The sequence below is a fragment of the Ovis aries genome, chromosome 1 (assembly GCF_016772045.2).
Source record: "Ovis aries strain OAR_USU_Benz2616 breed Rambouillet chromosome 1, ARS-UI_Ramb_v3.0, whole genome shotgun sequence".
In the NCBI taxonomy this organism is placed as follows: Eukaryota; Metazoa; Chordata; class Mammalia; order Artiodactyla; family Bovidae; genus Ovis; species Ovis aries.
Genome location: NC_056054.1, coordinates 179,647,977 through 179,671,972, shown reverse-complemented (window position 1 = coordinate 179,671,972; position 23,996 = coordinate 179,647,977). Strand labels below are relative to the sequence as shown.

The 23,996-nt window shown below is 38.9% G+C and overlaps 1 protein-coding gene across 3 annotated transcripts in view; it reads left to right on the top strand.

Moving 5' to 3' along the window:
- The first annotated feature begins 103 nt into the window (after positions 1-103).
- Positions 104-23,996, top strand: part of CCDC191 (coiled-coil domain containing 191) — a 97,755-nt gene continuing 73,862 nt past the window's right edge. For 2 of the 3 annotated variants that reach the window (XM_060417855.1, XM_012094732.4), the window contains exons 1-7: positions 104-218; positions 2,330-2,368; positions 8,722-8,863; positions 13,267-13,410; positions 16,625-16,803; positions 18,264-18,487; positions 21,473-21,623. In XM_060417855.1, the coding sequence (XP_060273838.1) occupies positions 126-218; positions 2,330-2,368; positions 8,722-8,863; positions 13,267-13,410; positions 16,625-16,803; positions 18,264-18,487; positions 21,473-21,623 (972 nt within the window). In that variant the 5' untranslated portion in view covers positions 104-125. Of the gene's footprint in view, positions 219-2,329; positions 2,369-8,721; positions 8,864-13,266; positions 13,411-14,899; positions 14,963-16,624; positions 16,804-18,263; positions 18,488-21,472; positions 21,624-23,996 lie in introns of those variants that run through there. The other variant, XM_012094753.4, reaches the window with a different exon arrangement.

The window sequence follows — 23,996 nt, the reverse complement described above, 5'->3', positions numbered from 1 at the left end:
GCTGCGCCCCACACCTACCTGCCTTGTGGGCAGAGGAACTACAACTCCCACGGAGACTCGGAAGCAGCCTAGGCAGAGGAGCGGTTGTTTCAGCCTTGGCCTTAGTCCGTGCCTGAACCTGGAAAATGTTGCTGGCGCCCCAAAACAGGTCCTCCTCCAGGAAGAGGACGGGGCTGAATCGCTGGAAACAGTTTACAAGGAAGCCGAGTCCCACCAAGGTGATCCATTGCTATCGGGAGCTCGTGGAGAGAGGCGGGGAGGCGGGGACCAGTCCTGAGGACAGCTGCAGCGCCTCCTGCGCTTCCTTCCTCTTCCCTCAGGGGCATCCTTACCTGGCCGGTCCTAGTCAGGACCGACCCCGTGTCTGCATTGCCCTAATGAAGGGGGCCTAGGGATTTGGGGAGTTGGTTGCCTTACGGCTTTGATGGGCAGCGTCGTGAAAGAACCGTTTCCATCTAACGCTTTTCTTAAAAACCGGAGAATCTTAATAGTACCCATACCTGTGAAGAGAATCCCAGAGCTATTCCTTCACCCCTCTACGCCTGTTTTAGGGAAGTCCCCGCATGGTTTCATTTCTTTTCCTTTTTTTTTTTTTTTTTTTTTAATGTTTTGCAAGTCATAGGAACCTGTTCTTCACTGGAGGGGTAAGATTTTCATCTTAAATCCTCTACCTCATATCCCTCTCCTTCTAGTTTTACATAAAGTCTGTAAAATGAACTCAGGAATGCAAGTGGATATTGAATATTTCAATACTTAATTCACTTGAAAATCTCTAAATTCAAGCAGCAATCAAAAAAATAGATGTTCTTTATATTAGTCACCTTTTTTGATGCCTTAGCATCCAAAGAGATGGAAAACCGAGAACTCCACTGTAAACTTGAAACGTGTAAATGACAAGTGCAAAGTCCCAATGACACGGCGTGTGCTTTTCACAGACTGATTTTAACGTCACAGAAATAAATGTTTTACATGTAAATAAATGGGAGTACCAAATGGAAATCTTAGCTTTCAGCTCCAGAGCAGCTTCACAGCTGTTTTCACCCTTAATTTACACCTCCTTAAAAACTATTGTGTAGACATGTGGCCTTTCTGAGGCCAATAGGCAATTGTGCTTGCAGGTTATTCTAAATATACCAGCTAAATAAAGCACTGGATATACTCTAGTTAGTGAATATCTTGCCCCAGATGGTGGAGGGTGCAGACTGGAGCATTAGAGAGATTTGGAAACAGCGCCTGCTTCTATTGTGTGGGTTCTTTAAAAGATTGGATTCAAAATAGGTGATTACTATAAACTTGATGATGAAAGGTAAAAACTGGGGACAATTTTGGGACCCCAAAAGGAAAGATTTTTGCTGCTGTTACTCATTGCCACTGCCTACAGGATAGAAAGGTAAAAACACAATTAAGCTACTTGGGGCTCAGTTGTATTTGAATAGGATCAGCTGTTTCTTTGTTGCAGCAACAAAATTATTCAGCAGTACAGCTGCATTAATTAGTTATTTGTAAACTGCTTTGAAGGGGAAGTGTTATGTAAGTGAAGATAGTATTATACCTTTCCCTCCTCCGTGTGTCAGTATGCTAGTTTGGATATTCCCTTATTTATTTAAAAACCCACCTGAATTATTAGCAAAGCAAATACCTCTCTTTGTTAAGTGACTATTGGAGGGAATTCTGCAAACTTCTAAGAGTTACAAAGAGTGAAGAAAGAAGTTGTTCTGCAGATCTGCTTTCTAATTTCAGATCAATATCTGACTGACCTGGGCAGAAATTTATGTGATTTCTGCTTCATTTTCTGCTCTGTAAAACAGTAGATAATTGGTTATCCCTCACTCCGCCCCCCGGTTCTTATTGGACCAAACAGTATCCCTGCTTTAGGTAAATACAGGTTACTCCTGAAAAGAGAGACCTAAGGAAAGGCACACACCTTTCTCCAAGCAGATTTACTTTCACGGCACTTGAATAATCTGACTAATCAGTGCTTATTTGGGTTTTTATAAGGAATATTATATGCAACATTCCTCTATCTTGGCTCTTAACCCTGGGGAGCTTTAAAAAAGTACACGTGGGCCCTACCCGAGACCAATTAAATCAGAATCTGGAGCTGGACCTCATTAAGAGGTGGAAATAGTCAGAAGGTGTTCCAGGAAAGGCTTCATGTTTTTTCTCCTGCTGGCATTCTGTGTTTTTTTGTTGCTAAACTTCCTAATGAAATGCTTTAGGGACAGACTAAAGAACATTTTCCCACATGCTTTAATTAGAAAGACAGAGTAAAATGGCAAAATGATAGATATATTGCTGTGCACTAATATTCTGTATATATTATCTACAGCCTGTGTTTGACCCTGACAGTGTGGAACACTGGATTAAGGTAAGGATATTTCATAATTAAGAGTCACACATAATCATGTGGAATAGGAATACTAATAGGTCTCCATTTTGCATACGTTTTGCTGTTTTCATTCCCATGGGACTATATAGTCTTAGTTTTATACGCTACATTTTCATGATTTTGTTGCTTCTCATAAAAGCACGAATGATAAGATAACATCCCTTTCAAATGCCGTGAGGATCATATGAAGAGGTTTAAAGGACAGGGGAAGAGAAGCTTTAGGAGAGGACACTGTGGACTTCCCCAGATGATTGGAAAGAACGTACCGCTGTAGCTACATTGACCTGTGAGACCAATTCATTAGGTAAAACTGTGCACGCATCACAAGTGGGAATCTTCTAATGATCGGAGCAATCCAAAAATGGAGCGGGCATTCTTGTAAAGAGGTGGATTTTCTCTCACTGGAGGTATTCAAGTGGATTCTAAATGCTCACTCAGTGTTAGGACTATTGAGGAATATATTTGTGCATTTAGTTGGGGGTGGGGGAGCCAATTGGGGGTTAGATAACCTCTGAGGTCTCTTCTAGGCCTGAGATGTATGTTTCGGTACCAAGTACCATTTAAGTTGAAAGTACTGTAAAACCGCTTCAGGTGCCTCCAAGTGTCATTTTGGCAACTTGCCATACTCATTTGTTCACCACATGTTTCAAAATCATGCAGTATTTTCCTGGGAAAATATCCTTCTGCCTGTTAGTATTTTGAAGAGCTGTTACTTATCTAAATTGACAGCCATTATGAGCTTCAGGCTAGATGGAACCTAGGCCTGATATAATCATTGCTAACCATTTTTTCATGGTTAACTATATTTATTAAGTTTTTAATAATTATAAATATTTAGCCAGTATTTATTAAGTTCCTACTAAGTACTAGCCCACTGTGTTGGGCGCTGGAGGTATAACAGTGCACAGGGCAGGTACAGTTTCTGCCTTTTCAGAGTTTATAGTCTGTGCTGTGTGCATGCTCAGTCACTTCAGTCATGGCCAGCTCTTTGCAACCCCGTGGACTGTAGGCTGCCAGGCTCCTGTTTCCGTGGAATTTTCCAGGCAAGAATACTGAAATGGCTTGCCATTTCCTACTCCAGGGGATCTTCCTGACCCAGCGATCAAACCCGAGTCTCCTGTATCTCCTGCACTGCAGGCAGATTCTTTACCACTGCATCACCTGGGAAGCCCAGTTTGTAGCTCAGTGGGGGCAAAACAACTTACGTGAAATTGTTGGGAGAATTAAGGATGTGGTTGAAGTCCCTGGGGTGGGGTGCTCGTACAGATGGGGCCAGGGAAGCTTCCTGGCTCCTGCAGAAGGCCTGACTTAGGAGACAATAAGATGGGTCCACCATGGTGGAGGCTAACCTCGGGGAAGCCCACTCCCCAGACTACGTCCAGCTCAGCTTGTGTGTCATTGTTGAAAGCTGCAATACCAAACCCTTCTTGGGCTTGATTGTGTGTTTAGTTACTGTCTCCTCCAGAGGGGAAGATTTAAGTAAAATAGATAAAGTTCTGCTCTGTTTGTACTGTTTTCCTTTTTCATGCAATTATCAGCTAGCTTCACTTGGTTAGATTTTATCATTCCTCTAAAACTTCTGCAGTAGCTCTTTCTCCATTATACCCTCAAATCATCCCTGTCTTGAAAAAAATCAGTCTTCATTTCATCCCGCAGTCATTTCTTTTCCAGTGTCTTTGGACTGGACTAGTATAGTCTAATTGGAGAAGGCAGTGGCACCCCACTCCAGTACTCTTGCCTGGAAAATCCCATGAATGGAGGAGCCTGATAGGCTGCAGTCCATGGGGTCGCTAAGAGTCGGACACGACTGAACGACTTCCCTTTCACTTTTCACTTTAATGCATTGGAGACGGAAATGGCAACCCACTCCAGTGTTCTTGCCTGGAGAATCCCAGGGACGGGGGAGCCTGGTGGGCTGCCGTCTATGGGGTCGCACAGAGTCGGACACGACTGAAGTGACTTAGTAGTAGCAGTATAGTCTAATACAGCCTAGACTCCTTGCTTTTGTGTTCTTATTGTCCTCTTTTGTCTGCAATTATTTTCCTTCAGTTTCTAGTTCTTAACCACTCACAGAAAGTTGTCATAAATGACTTCCTGACTAAATACAGTGGTCTCTTCTTTGTCCTTTTAACTTTTTAAGGTTGTCTGATAACTTTTTATGCTAGAAATTCTCTCCTCCATTATCTTTTTGTGAGTTTCCTCTGTTTTCTCTTAATACATTTCTGTTCACTTCTCTATCTTCTTGTCTGTTCCCTAATATTATCCAAACTCTGAGTATACCTTAAACAGTTACAACTCTAGACAAGGACTTCGAAATCCACTTGAGTAGGCCACTCGTTCAAAATGGAAGAGGGGGACATATATGGGAAGGACGTGGAATGTGGTGAAGACGGTGAAAGGACTTCCCTTGGGACAGAAAACGAAGATCACTCAGTTTTGGCCAACTGGAACTTGGCCAAAGCAGGGAACCATTATTTTTTGTGATACTAAGAATTGGTAAATCAGATTGATTCAGGCTTGAAAGTTTTCACTGGAGAGGCAAGGAACAAGACATTTGAGGCTTATGTAAGATAATAGTTGAATATCTACACAGAGTAGGAAAGAGAGGGGACCCTGTAAAGGATTCATAGGTTGGGAGAAGGAGGGGATATATGGTGACTAGAGGGCTTGGTTAGGTGCAACACCACTGGATTAGGAGGAGTCAAAAAAGGAGATAAATAATGACATGAGCCTTATAGATTGTAAAATAGAGATAGTTGGAACTAATGTACAGAACTAAATTTTTAAAACTTTATTTGCTGTTGAATTCTGTGAAGTTTCAGTTATCTAAAATAAACTTACACAAAACTGAAATGTAATGTTTCAGACTGCAAGGTCATATGTAATGCAGTGTTTGTAAAATACTCTTAATATTAACTAGTGGTGTTTTGATTTGTACAGTCATGATTTGTTGAAATCACTTCATTTTAACATACACTGATGTAGATTAATAATGTAAGTTCAGATTTAAAGATTGGTGGGGCCATGGTGCATGTAATACTTTTTGCAAGTATCGGGAGTTCAGTATGTTTTGAAAAGAGTAATTTAACTTTTGGGGTGTCAGGAAACGGGTTTTCTCAAAGTCCATTGCCGGCAATGGGCAGGCCTAGTAATACTGGCACAGAGCATTAATTGTACACCTTATTAACAGTGAGGTGGGTAACTTCAAATAAAGTTTTAGAGAAATTAAAAAAAAAAGGGAGATAAATAAGAGGTTGATGGGGGGAGAGGGGGTTATCAGCATTTGATTTGAACAATGGAAAATTTTGTGACATGGTTGAGGATGACCATGTCATTGAGTTGCTAAAATGCAATTGAGGAGAAAGCTGTTGGCATACAAGAGATCAAGCAAACTTTGAGGCTGAAATGTTGGTTGGTAAGTCATTCTCAGGGACATTAAAGTCACTTAGAATCAGGCAGATGCTTGGTAGAAATACGAATCTTGGTGCTGGTCACTCAAATGCAACAGTCCATCTCAACTTACAATTCATCTTCATCCTGATTTGATAGAATGACTCATCTTCTTACTCCAGTGTATTTGGCTACTTTGAGCTTTCTAAACATTTCCACTGTGTCAGTTCTCTACACTTGGAACCTTCAGTAATTCTGCATGCTGTCATATAAGTAAGTGTTAGTTGCTCAGTCATGTCTGACTTTTTGCGACCCTATGGACTACCCTACCAGGCTCCCCTGTCTATGGAATTTATCAGGCAAGAATACTGGAGTGGATTGCCATTTGCTTCTCCAGGGGATCTTCCCAATCCTGGGATAGAAACCAGGTCTCCTGCATTGCAGGCATATTCTTTACCATCTGAGTCAGCAGGGAAGAGGCAGTAAATTCTAGAGGGGCCTCTATCAATCTCTGGAATATCAGTCTCCCTGTAACAGCCCTTTTACTCTTATACTGCATAACTCCTATCATGCCAGTCTCCTTTCCCTCTATCAGATAAGTCTTCCTTTTGCTTTTTTTAATGATGATCCCCAGCTTGGAATACCCTCTCTCTAGGAGGCCAGTCCACATCTTTCCATTAAATCTCATCTTGAGACACCTCTGTCAGTGAACAACTACCCCTCACTCCCCTTACCCTCATAATCCTATCTTCTGTACTCCTTTCTTTGGAGTTATGTTGGCATTCATACACACAGATACCATGTCAAGCATTTACTTGTATGCAGAGTAATTAAGTGGACATGAGTTTGAGCAAGCTCCAGGAGATGGTGAAGGACAGGGAAGCCTGGCATGCTGCAGTCCCTGGAGTTGCAAAGAGTTGGACATGACTTAGCAACTGAACTACAACAACAACAGCAACAGTGATTAAGAAAGAATTGGGCGCTTTGAAAAACTACATTACTCAGAAAGCAATTATGTATGGACATGCAGTTTGCACATGGGAATTTGTCAAGAAACTCGTGTATGTACCTGCCAGCCTTGAGGAAATGAAGGAGTGCATTATAGAGCTGCCATTTCTGCATCAATGGCAACAGGCTACACAGGGTCTGTAGTGGGTAATGTAATCAGTGTGTGCCGTGGGACATAAGGAACACATGTTAAACATTTATATGATCACAGGACTCACTGAGACAGTTCCTTTACAAATTATATCCTCATAGCATAGTCAATGAGTAAGAAACTTTTGAAGATGTTCAGTTGTTTTAATCACCTTGTATTGCTTTAAGACTGTTCTTAAGTTGTTTATTGCACACATGGCACTTGTAACCAAAACTAAAGTGAACTCTTTGGGAACAGAAGCTTTTAGTTTTGTTTCCCCCTTAATGTCCACAGTCCTGGGAACAGAGTTAGCCTTTAATCAACTTGTTTAAAGAATAAGTTGCTAAATAGATACATGAGACCTCTCCAGTCTCTTATGTATTTAAATTGAAAAAAAAAAAAAAAGGGTAAGGATATAATGTTTTAAAACAAGGAATTACAGAGATTATTTCTAATCCTTACTATCATCTAGCATTTTTCCCCCAAATCTTCATTTTAAGTGGTAGCCCAAACATTTTCTTTGTTAGAGCCAAGCACACATTTCTCTTTACTCCCTGACTTGTCAGTACCAGACTCTGCCCTTCTTTAGTACCAAGATCAGTCTTCCTTCTCCTGTCTGCAAGCTCTCTCTCTTCTAAGAATCTGCACAGATTCCAACTCAGGTGAGATGATGTGTCATGGAAAGTTATTTCTTTCACCCACAGCCTGAAGAACTACATCTACAGCTCTGTTTTTGTTCTTTATATTTAGTTTGTGGATATTGGTTTGTAAAAATTAGAATTGATCTATTTATTTGTACATTATTTACAAATATATATGTCTATGTATACACATGCAAACACATACAGTATATGTGAAATTCATCTCTCTGCCTTAGAATTTAAGGACCTTAAAAGAAAGGACTAGGTACCAAGCATATCGTGACCCTTAAGTAAAGGATATATAACAACAGCATTGACTTGGGCATGTTGGAGGCTCTGAAAGAGAACACATCTCTCCAGAGTGACCTCATGAAGGTCAAGGATACTTTCTTGACTCTCTCTCTGGTTAGACCATTTTTATTCTGATTTCATATTTTATCCCATATGTTCTATTTTGACCTCTTTTTCGAGTTACCTTGATGTTTCAACTTTATTCCTCTGCTTCTAATTCAGACTTAGCATATGAAATCCTTAAAAATTTAAAAGATCAAGCCCATGACAAGTTTTGAGCATGCAGGTAAACCAAAATGTCAAGAGTTTGTCCACCTCTGCCAACCCCTTCCCCATTTCTGTGAATTTGGCCATGTTTTTACTAGATTTTCACTGTTGAGTTAACATTCTGAATTACTACAGTTCAGTGACCCTTTATCCCAATTTTATTAGTTTGCCTGATATGTAATGGGACGTTTCCTTCGGGGATAGGAATCTGAAGTATAGCTACCTGCTTCTGGTTCACATTAATATGCAAGTACTAGTGGCATGGAAACTATGAATAATAAGCTATTGTATGTTTTTTAAATATCCAGGTGTCAGGATCCCATGACTAATGCTCTAAACAAAAGTCTTCTAAAGCTTAAACACCCTTTTGTTCAAATAGAAACATTATGAGCACCTGTTAAAACTTGGTAAAATGCTGCAATTAATTTCATGCTTAATGAGTGAAATTATTTGGGGTGGATACTTAAACTTCAAAGTATCTTTTAAAATGGAAAAAAGAAAGTGTCTTGGTAGTTGGTAGAAAATCAGAATCTTGAATAGGAGAGAAATCTTCTAACCCTGAAGAAAGTTGTCATCTTGGTGGATTTTTTTTTCTTCTTTTAAAGAGAGTGGAGAAAGCTTCAGAATTTGCAGTTTCTCAAGTATTTTCTGCTGGAAATTCAAATTTATCCAGAAGGCTTTGGGGCCAACTTGTAGATTTGGAAACACCTGAGCAAATAGAAGATCATGAAGAAGTCTACGCAGAAGGTAAGAGAATACACTGGAGTACACCTTACTAAAGCATAACTCATAATGAATTTCAGAGTACAGAACGGAAGTGTTTCTCTCTTGTTCTTAATTTTTGTTTTCTTCTGCTTTCCTAAAGCTAATTTACTCTGGAATTACTTCCAGTATTTCAAGTAAGATTATATTTAAGGCCTGTTCTGTCTCTTGAAATAGAACCACGTCCAGAGGCAGTTTTGACATAACAGTTATCTAGTAAGTGTAAGATAACTGCTCCTGTGGTACCAAGGACAGCTTGTTAACTTGATCTGGTATCATCCAGATAATTTGATCACTAGTTTATGAATCAGCTTTGTTCCTTAGGAAAGGAGAAAGCATTTACTCTTCTGGAATCAGTATTGTAGTTACTGATGCCCTAGGGAATTCCACTGTTTGGGATGAAGAGATCAAGAGGGATCAGCAAAGAAGCCTGGAAAGGAGAGGCCCTTGAGGTAGGAGGAAAGTCAGAGAGCCATATCCTGGAAGCCAGTTTTCATTTGAATTATTTATGTCTCCAGTTTTTCAGATTATTTCTTCATTTATTCAACATATATATTAAACTGTTACTCTGTGGCAGGTACTGTTTTAGGCTTTGGAAGAGCAAGTTATGAACAAGGGATGAAGTTCTTGCTTTCATGGAATATGCATTCTAGAGTGAGAATAAAGAAAATGAAAAACAAAAGGTCAGATAGTGATAAGTCATCTGAGTTTGGGCCTAAATAACAAGAAAGAGCCATGCGAGCTGTGATGGCGGAAGAGCATCCCAGGCATTGGGAAAAGTCACATTAAGAGTTAAAGTACAGGCTTGGTGTGCTTGAGGGACTGAAGGAAGACCAGTGTTGCTGGAGCTTCCCAGTGGAGAAAGCTTGCAGAAGGGCCTTCTAGGCCTGGGGAAAGAATTTAGAGTTTATTCTGAGTATGAGCAGATATCATTGAAGAGTTTTATTTTTTATTAATTATTATTTTAACATCTTTGAAGGGGTTTAAGCAGAGGTACAGTAGGACCTTTTCCTAATATATGAAGACTGAATTACAGGGTGGGAAAAAGGAGACTAGTGAGAGACCGTTACTGTGGTCTGCGTGTGCTCTAATGGCACTTGGTGCTGGGTAGTTGGTGGTACTGGAGATGGCCAAAGGAGATCTATTCAGAAATTGGCAAAGCTATGTCTTACCCTACCCATTCTCCCACCCCACCAATAGAAATACACAATATACTTTAGTCACTCAAGACTTCCAAGAAGTCCTGCCTTTAAAAAAAAGAAAGTTTACTTACCCCATTTCCCAGCTTCTTAGACCTGGACTTTTTTATCTTGAAATACATATTAATATTCTGAGAAACTTTAGAGACTATTAGTGGATGAATAAAACATTGTTTTCAAAGGTTTATATCCTTTTTTTGCCCCTCTCATCAACCGTCTGTTAATATTCAGTAAGAACTAGTGATCTGGGGAACACACTTTGAGAAACTCAACTTTAGGGTGGGCTTCAAGCCTCTGATCCAACGTGAAGTGTTCCTGCAGTTGAACCCTCCAAGGGCCTCCTTCTCTTTCATTGTCTTTTTGGAGCACTTCGTTGTAAATCTCTCCTTACTGATGAATGGAATTTAGTAGATGCAAATAATTTTGCACATAAATTATTATATATATAAATGTTCTGAACTATTATAAATGGGGTTACTCAAATATCTGCCCCATTTCTCTACTTTGCTCTGAAAGCCAGTAGTGTCTGTTGCTAGTATACTTTATACACTTAGTTTCTACCACTTTGATTCATTTTTTTCTACTTTAGATTTCATGCCTTCCTATCTATGTTAAATGTCTTTTAGCATCATTTAATATTTGGAAGCACTCCATTCCCTTAGAGGTGTGCAATAATAATAATAACCATGATGAAGAATGCTAAAATAGACATTTTTCTTCTTTGAAAATCCGTCTCTGCAAGAGCTGTATGGTAATGATGATAATGAAGTCAATGCTAAATTTTCTCTCATGCCCCTACATTTAAGAAGATTTTCTGGATGTCACTAAGAAAGAAATGCAAATGGAAGTTGGCTTCCAGAATATCACACTCCCAATTTTTCTGCTCCCTCAATGTGGGTCTCTCCTTCCCAGATGGCTTGCCTGGTTCTGCCTTAGCTCTTCAACCTCTAGAAGCCAGAGTTCCTCGGGGCTTAGTCCTTGCACCAGTTCTCTATCCACCTTCCTCCTTCGGCGATCTCATCCTCTTCTGTCTCTACATAGTATCTGTATGCTGACAGCACCTACGTTTATTTCTTCAGCTTGGTTCTGTCCCTTGCAACCCAGATAATATAACCAACACCTCCTTGAATCCTTATTTGAATATCTCGTAAGCATCTCAAACCTAACTCATCTAAAGCTGAATTCCTCATCTTCCATCCAGATCTACTGCTCCCTTTTTGTTCCCTGTCTCGGTAAATGAAATTTCCATCCTGTAGTTGCTTAGGCCAAAAAATGTATAGGTTTCTTTCTCTCGCATCCCATATCCAGTCCATCAGCAAATCATGTCAGCTTCACCTCAAAACATTATTTTCTAGAATCTGAGCATGTTTAATACTACCACTTCAGGTCTAGGCACCATCACCTCTCTCCTAGATATTTGTATCCCAACTGGTGTCTCCTGCTTCTGTGCTTGTCCCCCTACAGTCTGTTGTAACCTAGTAGTCAGAGTGATGCTCTTAAAATATGTTACCTCTTTGTTTCAAAACCTTCTGTGGCTTCCCATGGCATACACAGTGAAAGCCCAAGTACATCGGATGATGTCAAGACATAGAAAACAAGGGTTTTTAGCCTCAGCGCTGTTGATATTTTGGGCCAGATAATTTTTGTGTTGGGGGCTATACTGTGCACTGTAGGGTGTTCATTGGCATTCCTGGCCTCTCCCGGTTGTCAGTTCAGTTCAGTTCAGTCGCTCAGTCGTGTCCGATTCTTCATGACCCCATGGACTGCAGCTTACCAGGCCTCCCTGTCCATCACCAGCTCCTGGAGTTTACTCAAATTCATGCTCATTGAGTTGGTGATGCCATCCAACCATCTCATCCTCTGTCGTCCCCTTCTGCTCCTGCCTTCAATCTTTCTCATTATCAGGGTCTTTTCAAATGAGTCAGTTCTTCCCATCAGGTGGCCAAAGTATTGGAGTTTCAGCTTCAGCATCAGCCCGTGCAGCGGATATTCACTTTAGGATGGACTGGTTGGATCTCCTTGCAGTCCAAGGGACTCTCAAGAGTCTTCTCCAACACCACAGTTCAAAGGCATCAATTCTTCGGCACTCAGCTTTCTTTATAGTCCAACTCTCACGTCATACATGACTACTGGAAAAACCGTAGCCTTGACTAGATAGACCTTTGTTGGCAAAGTAATGTCTCTCCTCTTTTAATATGCTGTCTAGATTGGTCATAACTTTTCTTCCAAGGAGCAAGCATCTTTTTATTTCATGGCTGCTGTCACCATCTGCAGTGATTTTGGAGCCCAAGAAAATAAAGTCTGTCACTGTTTCCACTGTTTCCCGTCTATTTGCCATGAAGTGATGGGACCAGATGCCGTGATCTTAGTTTTCTGACTTTTGAGTTTTAAGTCAACTTTTTCACTCTCTTCCTTCCCTTTCATCAAGAGGCTCTTTAGTTCTTCTTCACTTTCTGCCACAAGGGTGGTGTCATCTGCATATCTGAGGTTATTGGTATTTCTCCCAGCCATCTTGATTCCAGCTTGTGCTTCATCCAGTCTAGCATTTCTCATGATGTACTCTGCATATAAGTTGTTAAAGCAAAAATGGCTCCAGTCACTGCCAGATATCCACGGGGAGGCAAGTTCACCCCGCATCTAGAACCACTGCTCCAACCCTGATCCCTGCAATACTTCTTCCACCTCATCTCCAACAACCCTCACTTCACTTATTCCTCCAGCCATCCCACCTTCATGCTGTTTCTCCAGTACGCTAAACACTCTCCAGCCTTAGGGACTTTGCACTGTTTTTTTTCTCTGCATGGAATCATGTTCCCTTATATAGCCATATGGCTCTCACCTCCTTCCCTTCTTTGCTCAAATGTCTTCCCAGTGAGGCCTCCTTTGACCGCCCAATTAATTTAAAACTATCAACACCCGCCTTCCATTTCTTGTACACCATTTCTCCTTCTCCTGCTCTGTCTTTCTGACTTCCTTGTCCTTTGTCTCTCTTCCCCAGTTAGAATATAAGGTTCAAGGTGATAGGTTTCATTTTTCCTGTTTTGTTCACGGCTATACTCCCAGTATCTAGAGCAGTACTTGACACATGATAGTGCTCAAGAAACATTTATTGAATGAATGAAGCTAGCAAATGAAGAAAGTCTCTGAAGTAACTGAAATATTAAAAAGATGTTTTTGTCTTATTGATAGCTCAGGAATTGGTCAATGACTGGTTAGACACCAAACTTAAGCAAGAACTAGCAAGTGATGGGAACAGTGATGCTGAAGACACTGTGTCCAGTATCCCTCCTGTGCCAGAAGCCAGTGGACATTTGAAATATGACAAGTTTGATGGTAAGAACTTATCTGATTGTTCTAAGCTTTAACATCAATGATGGTTCCAAGAAATCTTTTTAATTGTTCTGAATAATAAATAATATGTTATTTGACTTTTCTGTGTTTTGCTTAGTTTTGTAATTGACTTTAAGTTTTCTTGATTCACTTTAAATTACTTATCTATAGGTCAGTAAATTCATGGTGTTTTTTAAAAATTAAAATATTATATTATTTGTAATTCTTCATATGATTGGGCTTCCCTTGTAGCTCAGTTGGTAAAGAATCTGCCTGCAATGCAGGAGACCCCGGGTTCAGTTCCTGGGTTGGGAAGATCATCTGGAGAAGGAAATGGCAGCCCACTCCAGTATTCTCACCTGGAGAATCTCATGGACAGAGGAGCCTGGTGGGCTACAGTCCATGGCATTGCAAGAGTCAGGCACAACTTAGTGACTAAACCACAGTGATTATAACAGCAATTAATGCTGATTAAGAATGCCTGTTTCCATTGGATGACTGTTTACTCTGATGGCTGTTTCCGTGTTTTACCATATTTAAACATTGACATACCATTTTGTATTTACAAAATGTTTCAAGTATCTTTAGGGCTTCCCTGAGCCAAAGTGTGAGAATTCCTCTGTTGTGCTCCAAGAGTCTGAGGTCTTTTCTCTACGCATAAGGGTAGGCATAGTGATGGTGGTGGCAGCTCCCCTTCTGTGACCCAGGCAGCCCTGGTGAACTCATCTTGCAGCATTTCCCTTGCTTAGGACTCTACAGTCACCAAGTCATGAGCTCTTAAAGTTAAGGGACTCCTCAAGATCACCTAATCTGATTTACTCTCTTCACCCCCTCAGACAGGTTCTTCCAAAGTGTCCCTTATATGGGATAATATAATCTTTGCCTAAACACTTCCAGGATAGAGGGCCTGCACTCTGGGAAGAGCCCATTCAGCTGTTGTGAGGCTCTAATCTTCATAAATTCTTTCTTTTTTAGGAAAAATTAGGATTTTGTCCTTATCTTTTACCCTTTAGTGCAACAGAAAATACTGATATCATTTTCTCTCTCTCTCAAGACTAGTCTTCTCTTTTTTTGTGGGAGTTGTAATCATATCTGAACCTTCATATAGGTCAGTGTTCCTAGACTGAATAGCACCAGTACTTTCAGAAGTTCTTTATATCACATTGTTTCAGATATACCGATTGTCACCTTTAGATATTTTTCTAGTTTAGTGATGTTGTTATTAGAGTGAAGCATTTCAGTACTTAGTATTTATTCTGAAGTGTGTCTGAAACATAATGAAATTGCTACTTTCTTTCATGTGGTGCTAATAGATCTAATTATATCTCTACTCAGATTTGTTATTACCTTCTAGTATTGTACCAGGCCTCATTCATTTTATACTTGTAGTATTACTCTTTTGGGGGATCAAAGCACTGAACAAAAATATTACCTAGCCATTAAAAAAGAATGTTTATCAAAATTATTAACTAACATATGATTATTTCAATAGGTAAAGAAAAAATACTTGACAAAATCAATTCCTGATTAAAACTCAGCGATCTAGTAATAAAAGGTAAATTCTTCAACCTGACAAAAGGCATTTATACACATGACACATACAGAAAACAAATACCAAAATGACTAACATAAATCCTGCCTTATCAAAAATTGCATTACATATAAATGGATTAAACATTCCAATCAACAGATGTAGACTGACAGAAGGAACTTATAATTATGACCTTACTATGTGCTGTTTCAAGAGACACAATCTAGAGTCAAAGACACAAACAGGGTGAAAGGAAACGGATGGAAGAAGATGTACTATGCAAACAGTAACCATAAAGGGGTGACAGTAGCTTACTAATCTCAGAAAAGATAAGCTCAGGATAAAAAATCGTTACTCAGGACAAGGAAGGGCATTCTATGGTGATAAAAGGGTCAATCCATCAAGAAAACATAACAAGGATGAACATATATATACCTAAAAAGAGAGCCCCAAAGTAAGTGAAGCACAAACTGACAAAATTAAAGGGGGAAATAGATCATTCAGAAAAAACTTGGCGACTTTAGTACCCCATTTTTGATAATGCATAGAATTGAATAGAACATCAGCAAGAAAAATATTCAGAATCACTACGCATTAGGAAAAAGTAAATTAAAATTACAGTCAGTAACCACTATGATACTATTAAAATGGCTTAATTAAAAAACTGATCATACCGAGTCTTGGTAGGGATGTGGAGAAACTGGAGCACTCCTATACTGCTGGTGAGAATGAGAAATTGTATAACCACTTTGGAAAACGGTTTGACAATTTCTTAAAAAGTTACGCATGTACTTACCGTATGATCCAACCATTCCACTCCTAGACATTTTCCCAAGAGAAAAGAAACCATATATTCATACAAAGACTTGTACACAAATGTTAATAACAACTTTATTTGTAATAGCCAAAATCTGAAAACAATCCAAATGTCTATTCCAAATGAGAAAAATGAATTAATTGTGGTATGTCCATACAGTGGAATACTACTAAGCAGTAAAAAGGGATACACTATTGATACAACAACATGAATGAACCTCAGAATAATTATACTGAGTTTAAAAAAGCATGACCAAAAAGAATACATAGTGTATAATTTAATTGATACCAAATTCTGGAAAACATAAACTAACCTTTTGGCAGAAAGCAGGGCTGAGATTATCTCTGGGATACGGCAAAGAGCATGGGAAGAACTTAGAGGAAGAGATTGCAGATCAGCATGAGGACCCTTTTGCAGCTGACAGACAAACTCATTATCTTGATTGTAATGAATTTACTGGTATCTATATATGTCAAAACTTACTGTAGACTTTAAATATTTATAAGTTTATTGTATGTTGGTTATACCACAGTAAAGCCTTTTTTACAAAGAGCACTGGAGTCGTCAAGGATGTTTAAATCCTTGCAATACAAATGTAAAAGTAGTATCTTTTAAATTTGGCAGCGAGGAAGTTAGTGACTTGGGTGAAGGCAGTTCCTCATGAGTAGAGGCTTTTTCCTCTTAGTTGAAGGTAGTTGCTGAGGGTTGTACTCATCCAGTTGGCATTATCAGTTACTATTTATTGAACTCACAGCTTTGTATTTTTATTGTACCAGGATTATTTATATAAATATGGAAATTATACTAAAATGAAATTTTAAAAAATTCTTTTGATTTTCCCTTTTTTGTTGTTGTTCTGTTTCCCCCAGATTTATGTGGTTATTTGGAGGAAGAAGATGAAAGTACCACTGTTCAAAAATTCATAGACCATCTGCTCCATAAAGACGTGGTGGATTCTGGGATATTGGAAGATCTTGGAATGAATGAAAACCAAGACAAGAAGCGGCAGAAGGATCCTCGTCTTACCATGGAGATGAGACATAAGCAGGTGGGAGGGAAAAGCAAAATTAAAATGGATAACAGGAAGCAATCTTGGTGTAACACATTTAATAAGCTTAAATAAAGACTTAGGCTTTATTGTGAAAAAGGGTGCCATCTGTGGTTTGGTTAGAAAGAATAAAAATAAAATATAAGAACTTCAGAAGAAAAATAATGCTCATAAACTGAGGATAGGAAACAATTTAAGAAAACCAAAAAGAGGAATAATTGATTTTGACCAAGAGAGTGGTGAGCTAGGCTTTATTAGTTTGGATGTGGTACTTCCTATTATAAATATGTAGATTGGGTTTTGCTCGAATTTGGTTTTTGAATTGCAGTGTCAAGATATTAATATCACGAATATTCTGGTGAATGTTATAATTCTTTTCTAGACAGTGGAAAAATTTACTCATTTTGTGATTATAATTTGAAAGGGAGGACAGAGCTGAATTAAATCTAGTTCATCTGTTTTGAATTAGAAAGGCATATGGGAACTTTCTTTTCTCCAAAGGGAATAGTAGGTTATAGGAAAAAGATTCATCTCAACACTTTGTAGAGGAGCTTCAGGAAGTCAGAATGACCAAGTCTTTTCCACAGGTCCAGAACAAAGACCAGACTAGAATTAATGTCTGTATGCTGTCTTTTTGTAATACTGAATTTCTGATTACTTTAAACCATAAGTTATGCTAAAGCAGCACTAAGGATGTTAGAGAAACTGGGGTAGAAGTATGAGCCTGGTTTGGATTTATGATGAAAGATGGGGAAATGGCTCACTAAGAGCCATTAGCTAGAAGTCTTATTACAATTGGAGAATAAGATAAGGGTAAAGTGAAACAGGAAGGAAAGGATCCCTCTTTAATTCATTAATTCACAGCTAGTTAAGCCTCTAAAGAATTAATGAATTTGAAAAAAAAATGATTGTGCTTATTCAGAAATGTCTGTGAAGTTCATGATTTTGATTTCCAAATATGATCCAGAATCACTGACAAATTTAAATAAAGGTAGAATTGAATAAAAGGTCATGATGTTTCTGAAGTCAGTAAATCACTGTTCTAGCCTTTACAAAGTAACCTGTCAAAAGTACCCTTATCCTTTATTAAATTATAATTAGCGTACAGACAGAGCCTAAGTAAATACCAGTAATGTACACCTTGGAAGATCTTACAGATAGGAAATAGTTACTAAACAAGAATCCAGAACTTGGCATGCAACCCATTTGATTTCAACTTTTTCATGGTGCAGATAATTCCCAATTGTCTGGGGTTGTCTTTCCTGACTTCATTTAAAACTTTGTATTGGCCATGACCCAGTAAACAAATGAACTTTCCCTCTTTTTCTCATAAACAGCGGGGTTCTGGGCCAGCATGTTTCAAAGTAGTTGTATTCTGAACTTCAAAATGTGTTCTTAGGTTTTGCATATCCCTTTCTACTTGAGAGGCTGCATCTCAACCTTGATGTATTCTCTTGAAGGTAAAAGAAAATCGCTTAAGACGTGAGAAAGAACTGGAGCTCCAGAGAATTGAAAAGACCCTGAAAAAATCGGCCTTCTTAGAGGCTCAGTATCTGGTGCAAGAAGAGAAGAAAAGGAAGGCTCTAGAGGCCAAGAGAGAGGAGGAGGAGATTCAAAGGGAGATGGTAAAGCTGCGGAGGGAGATAATTGAGAGGCGACGCACAGTGGAAGAAGCATGGAAAATGTAAGCCAGCCATGATAAGCAGCGTGAAGTTTTTTTGTTTAAGCAGTCATTTTGGAAGTACTCTAAAGTTCTTTAAAATGTACCAACAATGCAATAACAAGACACAAAAGAGAAATCATCCACTATTCCATCATCTTAACAAGTTAGCTATTTTCATTTTTCCATGTTTCCTCCTGGTCTTGGTTCCTTTAGGTACTTAATTGCAACCATAAAATACATTTGTCTTTCTGCTTGTAATTACCACATTGCCTGGACTCCTAAGGTCTGTATTTTACTCCATTGAGTTCCTATACCATAATTTATGTAATGACCTCCACTCTTCGTGCTGGTAAGCATTTCAGCTAATTTCAGATTTTTCACCAGTACGTAGTTCAGTGAGCATCCTTAAGCGCAGAGTGTTTTCATTCTTTTGAATTATGTTCTTAGGTGTGTAATTACTGAGTTAAATGGAGTAGACTTTTATGACTCTTGAAACATTGCCTAATTCATTTCCCAATGGGTTGTACTTATTTACATGATTGCTGGCAGTGGGCTGCACTCAGCATTGGGGAAGGTCATCACTTTCAATATTTTTACACTTCTAATAGGTATCTTGTTGGTTAGTTTGCATCTGTTTGTGTACCTGAATGTTTTTAAGGTTGAAAATGTTTCCTTATGCACAGTTACTAATTTTGCCTCATTCTGTTGTGAATTGCCTCAGTGTCCCATCTTCAGATAAGCATACAGAGAGTCACCATGGCCTTACTGCCACTGATAAAAAAAATCTGACAAAAGAGGGAAATCAAAATAGTCCTCACAGGATGTAGTACTGTTGTGGGTCTTCAGGCAGAGAATGAGCTTCGTAAGTGAAATTACTAACGTATTTATTCTGAGAAACAGCACTGATGCATAAGCTGCAGAAGCCTAAGGACAACGTGCCCGAAGTGCCTGAATACTCAAACTGAGAGGCCAGGAAGACCTATTAGATAATCCCTTCCACCCCCATCCGCCTGTGCAGCTTTCCCCTCTGTGTTCCTGATTGCTCTCATCCCACCCAATTTAAAACAGCTCAGCTGTGGACGTGCATTTCATTCTTTCAAGTGCCAGGCTCAGGCCTCCTCCAGGTGCCCTTCCTTTTAGAAAGCAATCACCAGTGTTTTAGTGAGTTCTTGCTAAGGTCAGCCTTGCTCTTCAGATTGCTCTCAAGCCCTGACAAATCTAGGCTGACCTAAAATAAATTGTGAAAACAGCATTTGATGGTAGCCAGAAGCTCTGCTCACAGTGGGCACTCCACAGACGTTCACTCACCAGGCATTTCTCTTAAAAATTAAAAGCTTATCCACGGATACAGTGAGACAGAGAACATGCAGTCCTTCTAGGTGGACAAACTGATTTAAACGTTCCAGAAAGCAATTTGGCAATAAACTGTAAGAGCCATGAAAAATGTTATTATCACTTGACCTGGAAATTCCAGTCCTAGGAAAACTACCCTAAATAAATAATCAGAAATCCAAATATTTATACACAAAGATAGTGAAAATAGCATTACTTATAGTAATAAATATTGGAGAAATTAAATACTAGTTGTACAATGAAACAGCACTGACATGTTATCAGTGTGTTTTTCTGGGTAGAAATATGTAAGGCAAATGTGCTGACCACTATACTCCGGAAATGTTGCCTGGGTAGAAATATGGGTGTCCTTTATACTTCTCCAATTTTTCACAGTGAGCAGATACTGCTTTCATAACAGATACATATTTTGATGTTATTTTAAAAAATTAGATCCATGGTATTAATATGAGAACTGTATTTCTTTTAATGCCCACTGTGATCTGCCTGTAACTATCTAATATAACACTGTTATGGCGTTAGTAAGTTGGGAAAGTCAGTAAAATGTTATTGTTGGTAGGGCTTTTTAATTTATTTGTAAAGTAGCCTAAATCTGCTCCATTGAATAGTTTCAAAAGTGTCTTCTCTAACAGGTTTATTAATTACGAAGGGAAAAATAGCAACTTTACCCTGGAAAAGCTACCTTAACCAAGTGATGGGTCATATTCTCAGTAATAAGATATAACTTTGTGTGCTCCCATAGGATATATGATAATTAATGAATAAATATCTTTAGATTATTCAGGCATCCCTCTCTCAATTTGAGTTCCCACAACTGTAAAGTGAAATTCAGAGAGACTAGGTGACTCTCCAAAGTTTTCACAGCTGGTTGTGGCAGAGCCCATGAATCCTGATTCCTGGCAGATGCTATCTCTACTACATCACTGATAAAATGTATACCTTATACACTTACACATACCTGTACAGTTTTAATACACTCCAGTAAGAAGGCAATGGTTAAGAGCTGGCTTGGATTGGTGAGGGTAAAGGGATTACCTGAATGAGAAAGAAAGGATAGGTGGGTGAGCAAGAGAGAACCAGAAATTTGAGCAACAAAGTTACTAAGAGATTCTTGTTAACTTCCCTGAAGTCCTTTTCCTCTTTGTTATTATGTACTATTTTTTCTCTTTTCAATTGTTTTTAAATTAATATAATTCCATTCTCTCCTTATTCAGTAACACCTGATTCTTTTGTTATTTTTCTTCCTAGAAACCTTGTGAAAGTCTTATGATAAAAATCTCACTTCTTTCTTACCTGAGGGTCCTGTTTTATCTCCTCTTGTGAGAAGAGAGAGAACTCATGTCTATATCAGAGGATATCTAATGGTTGTTATCTCTCAAATTTTGATCAGTATTATTCAATGTTAAACTCAATGAATACACTTTACTAAAATTTCTAAAAGGTTTTCTACTTTGCAGAATACATTATAACAATGTTATTTCATTTAACTGTATTTTATAAAAGAATAAACTAACTCAGAAAACTCACTCGGTAATTTTAGGCCCAGATCTAAAATTCTCTACCTTCTGATGGAAAATTCAGTGTTCATTCCACTCTGATAGATTCTAATCAAGTCTGTTGTTCATACATGTAGTTTTTAATTGTTATTAATAGAGAGAAGAAGAAGCAAGAAAATTCTCCAAAAATTCCAGAGAAAGGCACATTTCAAAGTGTTCTTATTCTTCCGGATGAAGAAAAAATGGCAAAAGAAAGAAAGAAGAAGCTGAAAGAGTTATTAATTCAAACTTTCAAGGAAAATCACCAGGTAGGAATTGTAACATCTCTTTATTCAGCATTCTGCAGTGTAAATGACAAAGGGCTCCATCAGAGATGTGACAGTGTAACACTGAGCCCAACGGAGCCTTGTTACAAATACCAGACATTCCCACACCATTTGCTCTGTGCTACCCAACTGACTCAGTACATAAGGGAGCATTTCGATCTCTTATTCAGGAGCTATTCTTACATACTCTGTGTGATCCTGAGAAATTGGGGGTATGTATGCATTTGTGATGTCTTTCTAAATTACCCTTTTTGGTGCAGTGTGTAAGTACTAATGTAGATCCCTGGCAGTTTGCAAGCATAGCTTCCACTTTGACAGTCTTAACTTTTATTCAGAAGAATTATTCAGAAAGCTACTTGCCTTTTGGTAGCTCAAATCCTGAACAGTAATATATGGGTGCTTCTACTTTTAATGGCATGCGTTTTATTTTGCTCTTCTATCACTTTCTTTAGTTCCACTATTTGTAAAATTAACTGGCCAATTTTTTATTGACTACTGCACATCCTCCCCCAGGCTATTTAGACAGAAATATTTTTCAGTGAAGTAGGATCAAAGGCAATATAAATTTGGGGCTTACAGTGTTTCAGGTAAAAAGAATTCCTTGGAACATTTTTAAATGAGGTCTGATGAGAAAAGACAAATACCCATGTTTTATGTCTCCAACAACAGCCACCCCATGGCCTTGGGCATTGCTGAAATTCAGTGAAAGTTAATGGAATGAATGTACAAATGAATGGATTTAATAAGTGAAAAGAATATCAGGAAGAGATTGCGGGAGCTTGATAAATGTTGTTTAGTCGCTAAGTCATGTCCGACTCTTAGCAACCTTGTTGGCTGTAGCCCACCAGGCTCCTCTGTCCATGGATTGCCCAGGCAAGAATACTGGATTGGGTTGCCATTTCCTTCTCCAGGGGATATTCTCTATCCAGGGATTGAACCTGTGTCTCCTGCTTAACAGGCAGATTCTTTACTACTAAGCCACCTGGAAGTCCTAGGATAGACTAAAATGGCCCCAGAAATCAATAACAGGCATTTGGATATGACATGGATAACTAAGATATGAGGGGGAAAATAAAGTAGTCAAAGCAATTCTTTAAAAAATAAAGAGCTAGACATGTTTGATGGCAGCATTTTAGACTGTCAGGCAAGAAGTCATAACTATTCAAACGTAGAACAACAAGAGTTTGGCCAGAGTTTTGGCTTTAGGAATAGGCAGAGAAAAGCGCGGTAGGGGGAGATATTAAGGGTTGGGATTAACATTTTGGGAAAGATTGGCAAAGCCTGTTCGATGCTGTGTCCTCCATGAGATGAATGGAGTTAATGTGTCCTCCTGCAGTAACAGTTCAAATTTCTGAAAGCAAATTGGGAAGGAACTAAGTGTAGAGGGGGCTCTTTTAAGAGGACATCAGGGCAAAGGGCCATGCTTTGTTCCAGCCAGTGAGAGATGGATAACATGTGTGTTTTCCATAAGATGATTTTTTAATTTCATCCAAGTCCAACTATGCAAGAAGTGATACAGTCATCCATTGGTATTCACAGGGCAGTTGGTCCAGGATCCCAAGTATATACCAAAATCTGCAGATGCTCTAATCCCTTATACAAAATAGTGTGGTATTAGCATATAGCCTATTCACATACTTCTGTGTGCTTTAGATCATCTCTGGATTACTTAGAACACCTATGTAAAAAATAAACAGAAACCTGACTTAGGTAGAGTCCAGGAGACCAGCAGAGGGAGCTTTCATGCCCTGTGAGAATAGCAGAGCCCAAAGAAGATAAAACTATTTCCTGGCAAGAACTGAGCAAATGAAAAGCCATGAACTCTGCTTACTACTGGGGTTTGATCTCTGAGTCATAAAGATCCCCTGGAGAAGAGAACAGCCACCCATTCCAGTATTCTTGCTTGAGAAATCCCATGAACAGAGGAGCCTGGTGGGCTACAGTCCATGGGGTCGTACCGAGTCAGACATGGCTGAACGACTAACACTTTCACCTTGACTGCTTACTGCAGCCCTCCCAACATAATCTTCCCCTCTGTAAGAGTTCTTCTCCCCTTGCTATGAAAGAACTTGAACGTGGCTCACCATGGGTACAGATCCCGACTTACAGATGTCTACTGATTCCAGATAAACCCAGAGTTTGCTGGAATAATGCTCGGCAGTCTATTTGTTCCACGTCAACACCTAATACAGTATAAATGCTATGTAAATAGTTGTAAATACAATGTAACTGCTATGTAAATAGTTTCCAGCATGGCAAATCAAGTTTTGCTTTTTGAAACTTTCTGGAATTTTTTTTCCCCCAATATTTTCTATCCACAGTTGGTTGAATCCACAGCTGTATTGCTTGGAGATA